The 11,177-nt window shown below is 17.5% G+C and overlaps 1 protein-coding gene and 1 pseudogene across 2 annotated transcripts; both read right to left on the bottom strand.

The window, feature by feature from the left end:
• Positions 1–316: 316 nt before the first annotated feature.
• Positions 317–809, bottom strand: PmUG01_00074600 (annotated as a pseudogene). Its single transcript is given in 4 exon segments — positions 317–406; positions 417–524; positions 568–639; positions 654–809. Coding segments are annotated over 4 exon segments (426 nt in total).
• Positions 810–5,347: 4,538 nt separating this feature from the next.
• PmUG01_00074700 (fam-l protein) lies at positions 5,348–6,295 on the bottom strand (the record flags this gene model as incomplete). Its single annotated transcript, XM_029006310.1, has 2 exons — positions 5,348–6,082; positions 6,209–6,295. 2 exons carry the CDS (start codon positions 6,293–6,295, stop codon positions 5,348–5,350), a joined length of 822 nt encoding a protein of 273 aa, XP_028859236.1.
• Positions 6,296–11,177: the final 4,882 nt, after the last annotated feature.

The raw sequence follows: 11,177 nt of genomic DNA on the forward strand, positions 1-11,177 counted from the left end.
TCAACAAAATAATATAAACTGTTATTTTCTATATTAATTTTTAAGCACATATAGTATTTTTCATAAAAATATAGTTATATACAAAAATATATACGTAAAACACAACAATTTATTAAGGATTAAAAATAATATAATAAGCAAAAAAAGGAAATTATAATATTCAAATCAACAAAGCAAATAGTAGCGTTTATTTTTTTATTGCATATCAAAATGGTCAGCTAAGAGAAGAAGCATTGTTTAAATATAAGCAATTAAATGTATACTTATTATTTGTGTATATAAAATGGGAACTTATAGATATTAATCTTTATAAAGCTACTTTACGGAAAGAAGGATATGCCGTATTATATATATCAGCTTTTATACGTGTTAACTTTATATATGTTTGAAATTTTTTGTAAAAATAAAAATACTTATATAACTATAAACATGAATATCACAAATCCTAGATGTGATAAATTAATACCAGATAACTTACATCTTTAAATAATTAAATTTTTTAAAACAATTAGTAGTATTCCAAGTATATATGGACGCTAGCTAAAACACAAATCTGAAATACTTTTTTTTCATGCTTTTTCTTAAATACTTAAAATCAGCATTTGCCATATAACTAACTAAATTTTTATAATATATTTTGTCTAGCTTTTATTTTTTACTGTGATTCCCGTTTTAGTATTAGATGATTCCATTTTTTTGTATTCTCCATTATTTTTATTTCCTTCTTTATACATTTAATATTTGAATGTTTTTTTTTTATGTGCCGCCATTATTCGACACAATCTCACATCTAATTTTATAATAAATTTCAATTATCATATGTGGATCTCTGATAAGGGCTCGAAAAAAAAAAAATATATTTGTCATTTAAAGAAATATGTAATATCTTGCTTAAAAAAGAATTAATAAATATAAATTTGAAAAATATGGAAAATAAATATAATTAAATAATAAATCATACCATATCATTTAAAATGACATATCCAAAATAAAAGGATAAATACCGCAGTTTTAATTAATAAATATTGCACAAAATTTTGCTCCATGATACATATTCTTGATATTTGAATATATTCAGAATGAAAAATAATTAGCAATTCTGTAATATACAACAAATATAGAAGGATACTACTTTCAATATTTTAATTTTGTTTCAACATTTTTTATATTTTATAAATTCTCACTAAAATGTGAGGATAATATATTGCATAATATAAAAAAATTTAATTTAAAAAAATAACTTAAAATATTTATCATTATGTTTTTTTATAATAAAGTATCTCCAATTATAATAATCTAATTCGAATTTTAACTTAAATGTCCAAAATAAAAATTAATTATTTAGCACTACAGTAATTATTGACGTATTATATGGAATAATTAAAAAAAAAAAAAAAAAATTTATTCGACATATTTTTAAATATTGTTTCTATTTATCATATCAAAATATATAATGTGGAGACTAAAAATAATACATTAATGTTTTAATTATAAATTTAAAATATATATTGAACTAGTCATGCTAATTTATACAAACTCTGTCATATAGTTGTTCACTGTTATAATTGAGGGTAGTTAATATAAAATAATAATTAAAAATTAATATTTAAAAAAACAATTTTCCATTTTAAAAAACTACAGGTTATTCCGAAATAATTATATTTAAATTAATATATGCATAAAATATAATATATTATTCTAAATATTTTTTTCGTAATACATAATATCTGAAAATTTTTATAATATAAAAAGTTTAAACAATAATAATTATTTTTTTATCATAAATATATAAAATATATTGTTCATTTTTTGGAATACATTTTAATAATATTCAATAATATATTATGAATTTATTAATTCACAATAATTTTACAAAATATTCATCAAACAAAAATTAATATTTATATTTATGTATATAAAAATAAATATATCTTAAAATAAATTAATAATCCACTGCATGCAGTAACAATAATTTCAGAAATATTTCATTCTGTATATATCTAAAAATAAAATTTATATATATTATTTTTTGTGTTAATGTACATAATAAAAAATATAAGCTCAACAAAAATTATCATTAATTATTTTTTATTATGAAAAACGTTCGACAAATTCATAGTTAATTACTTGGTTCCTTATATAAACATACTATGACTAAAATATTTAAAAAAAAAAAATTCAAAATCAAGTTAATATTGTTTATGGAAATTCATTTAGTAAATATAATAATGTAAATCCTAATATTATTGTTCATTATTATAAACAATACGAGTAAATGTTTAATATATAATAAGAACAAATATTTTTTCAATAATACATGAAAAACTTCGTAGTTTCTTAAAAAAAATTAATAAACAAAAAATAAAAAGAATACGATTACATTTAAGCTACAATATATGAATTACAAAAATAATAACACGGTAATTAACACAATAAAATTATTATTCCATAACATTAGATATATATAGTTATTTTATGAGTTAGAAAGGTATATATTTTATTTACTTTCTATAGTTCATTATATGGTCGCCATATATTTGGATTCATTCAAAACATACATTTTTATAAGGATAGTCCTCAAACGATTTTAATAAGTAAAAATTTGCATATTGTATTACATTATGAGATACTTTTTAAATGTATATATATCTTATACTATAAAATGATTCTGAATACTTATGTTATACGTATATTAAACTTAGAATTATTTAAAATATATAAGCTATTTTCTTTCTTTTATATATATATATACCTAATTTATTATGTAATTAAATTTCAAGAAATTTTACTTAGATATTATATTTAAACATGAATATACATTACCATGATTAAGTAATGTTTATGTAATAAATATATAACATTACATATAATTGAATAAATTTTTCTCGCGTGCATTAACGTATGCATATGAACTGAACTTTCTATTTTTCATTCTTTTTATATATATTTTTTTTTTTTATTTCTTATAGAAGTGCTTATAAGACAGTGCAATATAGTTTTTTCATACACATATGTTAAAATTATGTTTCGTACTTAGCAACTTTATTTTTATAATTACCTTATATTATTCAGATGTATATGAGAACTAATTATTTTTATTTACTGAATTACATTAAATATACAGAGTAGCGATTATGTTATTTTTTATAAATTCACACTGAATCATATATAACAAAATAAATTATTTAATCATATAGAACAAAATTTACAATATACTTAAATTACTATGATCATAAAATTTTAATGTTTTAACTTCATTTCTCATTCCCCAACTAAAATATAACTTGCTTATTTCATATTAAATTATTATAATATCACACTTTATTTTATTTTTTTAAAATAGATTACTTATAATTTAATATTAAAATTTATATTACTTTATATCATATAAAATTTCAAAATCAAATAAAATTAGATGCTCTATTTTTTATCCTGAACAATAATAATAAAATTCATTTAAATATTATTAAATAATAATGTTATAAAATATTTTTGTTTTCAGTGATGCAGTACATTTATTAAATTCAATTAAGCTTATTTATAGATTATAATGCATATTTAATAAATATATTTTATTTTATAATTTAATTATAATATGTGTAACTGCAATTCTAATTTTTTTTCAATGGTAACTTAAATATTAATACAAATTAAAAATTCTTGCCATGTGAAATTAAAAATTATTTCTTTATTAAAGTTCCTACTAGCAATATTTTCATTCAACACATGTTGGTTATGCGTATACACTAGTCGTATATTCTCTACGTTCTTAAAGTACATTTAAAATAAAAAAAATATATGCATGCATAATTTTATTGACTAAAAATACTATTTAAATGTAAGAAAGTGTAATAACTAAAATGTATATTAATGTTATATAATAATTATCATTTAAATCTTTAAAAAAGCTTATTTAATAAATGAAACTTTTTCATTAATATAACGAGCAAAAATTTTCATGAGAAGCATTATGTCATTCACATATTTAATCATGCCTCATAAAAAAATTAGAATAATTATCTAAAGATATCTTCATAAAACTTATCTAACAACAAATAATATTATTAGTTACTTATTACTTACAATAAAAAAAAAAAAAATTTAATTTTTTAACTTTTATTTTACTTAATGAGTGTTATAAACATAAAAGAAATAGACATTTCCTTTATAAAATATTGTAATTCTATACAATTTTAGTACAGTAACATAGAAATTAATATATTTATGTATAATAATAATAATAAATTGAATAAATATATAAAGAAATACTAACACTCTATTATATTAATGGAAAAAATATATTTATTTTCGTAATCATTAAACATAATATAATTACTATAGATATAAGTAAATATTTTTAAATTATTATATATTATAAAAAAAAAATAAAGTTTATACATAAAATATATTAATATATAATTATATTTAATCCATTAATTTTATATTTTAATAATATAATAATATGCATATTTAAATTATTTTCTTATAAAATATCAATATAGCAAACATTTAATACATTTCTTCGAAAATGAATTAATACAACAATTAAATGTTATTTTAACCATTCATTAAATTGAAAGGATATATAATTTGAGAATTATTAAATAATTATAAATGATTCATTCCTAATTATGATATATTTTTATTATATTTTTATAACTTTATATTTATATCATGCAAAAAAAACTAATAGTACATTAAAAAAATTTTGAAAAATATATCTAATAACATATTTCGTATAAAAAATATGTTTTATAATAAATATTTAGTTTATTATTTAATATATATATATATATATACATACATATCGGTACAACAAATATATTATATTCCTTACATTATATATGGAAAAAGACACATTTGTTATTAATTTTAAACTAATAACACATTTTCTTTATAACATAAAAAAAAACACAATTATTTTAGACTAGAACAACATACATGTAATAAAAGTTACCATTTTTCATTTCAAATATAAATTATAACACTTTAGTAAAATTATATATGTAGCATTGTTGTATATTTACTTAACGCTCAAACATATATTTTTCATATAGTTCTACTTAAATACAAAAATGCATTTATGAAACCATAATATATACTTGATCCAAAATCATTCATCATAATACAATTTAAAAAATATTAAAACAATTACAATGTTAAAAAACTAAAAATTTAATTTTTTTTTACTGTAATGTATCAGAAAAATCATGTGTATATAGGTAAATTTACAAAAAAACTTCAAATTATATATATGTTTGATAAGTGTAAAAATTCAAGATATTACATTTTTTTCTTCATATTAATGACTTCTTCGTAAGTCGAAAGATATCTGTTATAACAAATTTTACCTTTTCCTAAATTTAATTTTTTCAAATTTTTTTACTTTTTTATGGTAATAAATAATTCCTGATATAAGAGTTATACCAAATATAAAGAAGAGTACGCAATATATTAGAAAATCAAAAAACGGTGTTATATAAAAAACTTTACTTTTATCATTGGTATACTTGAAAAACGAGCCTACAGCGGTTTTCAAGTAATCGTGAAACTTCCTCATTAACAGACCTAATGAAAATCTCAATAACTTATATAACCCCCTCCTAAGGCCACAATTACAAGTAAAATCTAATATTAGTCCTAATGAGAACAATAAAAACAATACTAAAGGCAAAGCAAACCGTAATCTGTATTTTTTAATTATTACTTTTTTGTACAACTTATCACTAATTGTTCTGTTGTTTTTAAGAAAATCCTGATAATCAAGTTCCTTGAATATCTTTTTCTCCATATGAGAATATTTTTTTGTTTCAAACGTACAAGTTTTATTTTTCATATGTTTTTTATGACCTCTTGTATTTCCTGGTGAACTTCCATTTGACTGCTTCATTTGTGTTTTCACACTTTCTTCATTATTACATATATCGTTTCTAATATTTAATCCAATATTTGGTATTTCTTCTTTTGTACATATAAAATTTAAATCCATATTATGTGTATACTTTCCTAGTAATCTATAATTCCTTATTTTTAGTATTTTCTTAATCTCGCAGTACTTATCCAATGATATATTGAACATTTTCTAAAATAATAATATGTAAATATTTGTTATATAATAGTATAAATAAGCGAGAAGTAAAAAAAAGTATTAACAAAAAAAACAGAAAAATATTAGTATTTTGAATATCCTTAAATAATATTATCATACAACATCAATGTAAAAATGACATATCCAAGATAAAAGGATGAACCCAAAAAAATTAATAAATATGATTGTCTTCTGTTTTTTTCCCATTATATAGATACTTAGTATTACAATTTAATCAATATAAAGAAGTTAATAATATTATAATATACATCTAATAATAAAAAGCAAAATTCTTTTTAAAATTTTTTTTTTATCATTGCTCCTTAAGTACGTAAAAAATATACATAGCTATAATATACTTCAAAACATCTATGATACAAAAATAAATTTAAAATGTATTGTATAATATTTATCATAGTCATAATTAAGAAAAACTAACTTTTTTTAAAAAGAAATAATTTGAATTAACTAATAAATATTTATAATATCTAATCTAATTATTAATATAGGAAACTAATTATATAATAATTTATTTGTTGTTTTCTTAATAAATTCTGAAATAAATACTTAAATACTTTTTATATTTGAATATTTATTTTATATAGTATATAGAATGTAGAGAATACATATATTATATATTCCTGTATATATTAAAATAATTACTTATGTTAAGAAAGCTATACCATATTAAATTTAAATTTTATAATATTTATTTTATAAAAAGTTCTAATTTTGAATGAAATATTGATTATTATAATAATACAATAATAGAAATAATGAAGAAAATAAATATTTTTTTTAATTTAATTATAAAAAATGCATTAATTCATCCCTAAGTAGACACAATTTTTTTTTAGTGTATAATATTTTTTTAAAGGAAATATCTAGCGATCTACCTAATATATGAAGAAATATATATTCTAAAAACAAATAAGGAGTAATTTTTTATTGTTTTACTATAATTCCTTAATATTGCTCCTTTAATTAAGTTTAATTTATATCACTGTTTCTGAATTAGAAATCCCTACATTAATTTACATAATTTTATATATTCTCTATTAATTAATTATATATATTTAGAAAAAATATTAAATAAGAAAAAAAAAAAAAAAGAAACTAGAATCAAAAATGGTATAGAAATATTACAAATAATTTTATTAATTTAAAAATATATAAAATGAAGTAAATTTACAAATAATTATAGTATATGCATGATGTAATATATACATAAGAAATGAAAATGAATAACAATATATTTTACTAATATATATGGTTTTGTAATTTTTCTGCTTATAATTTTAGAAGGAATATATATTTTTTTTATTTATTCTTTTAAAGATACATAATATAAGGAACATATTTTTTTGGCGATGCATAATCGATCGACGCCAATATATAAGTGAATAATATTTTATGAAAAATACTATTAAAATCATAAATATATTATTCCTACAATATGTTGTTCGTTCTATGATTTTTCGAAGAGAATGATAATTTTAAAATTATTGTATATATACCAAAAATTATATTAATCCTGTAAAATATAACATTATAATATTCTCCTTAACAAGTATTTTTTTCGAATTATAATTAAAAATTTAAAAAAGAAAACAAATAGCTAAATTTATAACATTATTTTTAAATTATATAAATTTGCATAATTATATTTGTATTATTTTAATGTATATCTAATCTACTTCTTACAAGAATGATAAAGAATCTTATTTAGCTTCATTTAGTTTTTCGCACAATTTTTTTGTCTTAGTTTTTTACAAGTAATATTACTACATAAAGAATATGATAACCTATTTTTAATATAACCTATTTTTTATATTTACAAAAATATAAATATAAATAAACTATGTAATTTATTTTCTCTAAAAATTAATCTATAAATACGCTTTCTCAGTTTTAGAAGAACTGCTTATTTCTAAATATTCAAAATATATAATTCAATATAGTACAGAAATTAAATATTCTTATATAATTCTTTTAAAAAAAAAAAAAAAAGAAAAAACATATATATATTATTTAATATTTCATTATATTATATATATTTTAAATGTAAAATGTATACATCATAGATTACGTATTATATTATATATTAAGAAACTCATTTCAAATTTTAATAAGTTTTTCTTATTAATAATACTAATTTTGTAAATACTATATTTTAGAACAAATGTTTATTATTATTAAAAAATATTCATTATCATAACAGCAAGATAGTAATAATAGTGATTTAAAAAGTAGAATTTTACAAAAATTATGTATTATATTAATTATAAAAATAGAATTCCTTATGTTATATTATGTGTTTAAAAAATCATATTAATAAGATACCTAACAATATATATAAAAATAAATATTTCTACAGTAATTAAAAAAAAAGAAAAAAATAATTATTCATTTTTGTAGCATAATTTTGAAAATAAGAAAATTTAAATAATTTTAATATATATCATTATTTGTCAATGAAATTCTTTTAAATTCATGTAATTAATTTCTCTTTGCTGTTTTTTTATTAAAAATAAATATTAAGTAGAAATATATATAGTAAATAATAATGAGTAAAAAATGGATAAAAATTATAATTTCCTTAAAAATATTTAATATGATTTCTTCAGTTCTAATGCATATCAAATGAAATAAATTTAAAAATAAGAATAATTTACACGATATAATATATACATAATAAATAAAGTATATTTTAATATAATATGTTTTCTAGTAATATTATTCTCATTATATTAGATAGAATATATTATCTTTTTATTTATTTTTTTGAAAATTAATAATATCAGGAACAAACGATAAGGTTATAAATTAAACAATGATCATAAATAATTAATATATTATTAAATATAACTTTAAAAAAATATACTATTTCTTAATAATTTTCTATTTTATGTATAGTAATCTTTGGTAAGACAATTACTAATATATCATATACAAAGAAACATATTGTAATCATCCAATAATAAAAATTTATATTACTGTTTACTTTAATAAATATTATTCTTCAAATTAACCAATTAAAAGAATTAAAAAACTATATAAAAATATAGCTAAATTTAAAAAACTATAATTAAATTACAAAAAAAAACATTTTAAATTAACACTAACATGCTTTTTTCTTTTAATATATATATATATATATTATTTCCGTGACATAATATACTCAGACATTTAATTTCTTTTAAGTTTTTTCCTCAATATTGCTATGTCACATTTTTAAGTACAGTTAGTGTTTTTATATAAATTGTTCGCTACAGCATTTTATATATTCATAAGAATATTCATATAACTTATAAAATATATTAAAAAATTGAACCTTTTCTATAGTAAAATACTCCAACCCTTTTACCTATAAAGCAGATTTTCCTATTTTAACAATATTCATTATTTTTTAATACTATTCTAAGTCTTTTTTTAAAAAGTAAATATGTATTTGTATAAATTATTTAAATTTTCCAAAAATGTTAAGTCATATACCAATAGATTAAAGTTTTAGGAGAATATTTTATAGTTTCATTATTAGATATATATAACATAACTGTATTTTCTTTTTTTCTTTTTTTGTATGTATCTCAATAGCCTTTTTCTTCTTTTGCATCGTATATATTTTATATTTAATAAATTATATTATTATTAATACAAAATAACAAAGTTAACAAAGGATCTATATTAATTTTCTATTTCTACAATATAATTTTCATATTTATACTAGTTATATAATACCATAGGTACAAAAAATAAAATATACATGTTCATATTTTATTGAAAATAATATAAACTTTATTTAATTTCATATATAATTTATGGCGAAAACTTACATTTTGCTTTTCTACAAAGAAAAAATATTTGAATTTTTATCCTTTTCTATATTTTGAAATATAAATTATCTGTTTTATTGTGTCTAAAAAGTGTTCATAATTCAATTAACACGTAATGCCTTCTCATCTATGTTAACAAATGTTAATAATTATATAACACTAACATAAATATATATGTTATACAAAATGAAATAATTTATGTATACAATTTGATAATATTTATTATATATGTGCTTCTCGTAAATATCATATTATTAATCGAAAATTTGTACACTCCTTTAAATATGTTAATGAATTACATGAATCTAGAGAATCCGAACAATATCCCATTCTACAAATATCCTTGTTCGTTTGTTTAATTCAACAAAATTAAGCAACTTCTGATACTTTTGTGTAAGGATTTATCTTTTTATTTTCAATAATTACATTAACATTTATTGCAGTATTTTTCATATTTTTCCTTTTGTCTAGCACTATAAATTATTTTACTCAAAAGTATAATATTCTACGCAATACTTTTAACATGTTCCTACAAGAAGTTCCTGTTTTAATAATGTTGTATATACTAATATAAAAATTATTTAATACTAGTTTATATCACTTGTAGTTATCTTCGACATTCAATAAAAACAAATATAAATATATAATGAAAAAAATTCTCCTATACGGATAAATGATTCTGCAATTTATAAGCCAGTATTAGGCTAACCACACTTATTATAGAACATATACTTTACAGAATTACTATATATAAATGCTCAATAATATATGTCTTCGTACATATAAAATAGAATCCTGTATATTGTAAAGGGTATTTATATTAAAAACAATAAAAAAAAAAAAAAAAATTAGAATAATTTTTTTAATAACACTACAAGTGTAATAGTATATGAATATGATTCTAATAGGATTATAAAAAATTCATATATAAAGATTAATGTATAAGTCTTACTAGATACAAAAAAAAAATGTTAAATTGAAAGACAAATATTTATAGTTTCATTGCCAACAAATGGAAATATTAACGTATATAACCCAGACAAATAAAACAAACGCTAAACATAATTTTCATATATATTAAAATTCATAAGGAAGAGTACTGGATTTACTAAATCTAAATATATAAAGTTTTCATGCGTATACTGAGCACATAATCCTACATTTATTCCTTTTTAAAAAGTATATTTTATAGATGTATTATTATACGTCTCTTCAATCGTATTATAACGTATAAAATTAATAAAATTAAAAGG

Source organism: Plasmodium malariae (assembly GCF_900090045.1).
Source record: "Plasmodium malariae genome assembly, contig: PmUG01_00_46, whole genome shotgun sequence".
NCBI lineage: Eukaryota > Apicomplexa > Aconoidasida > Haemosporida > Plasmodiidae > Plasmodium > Plasmodium malariae.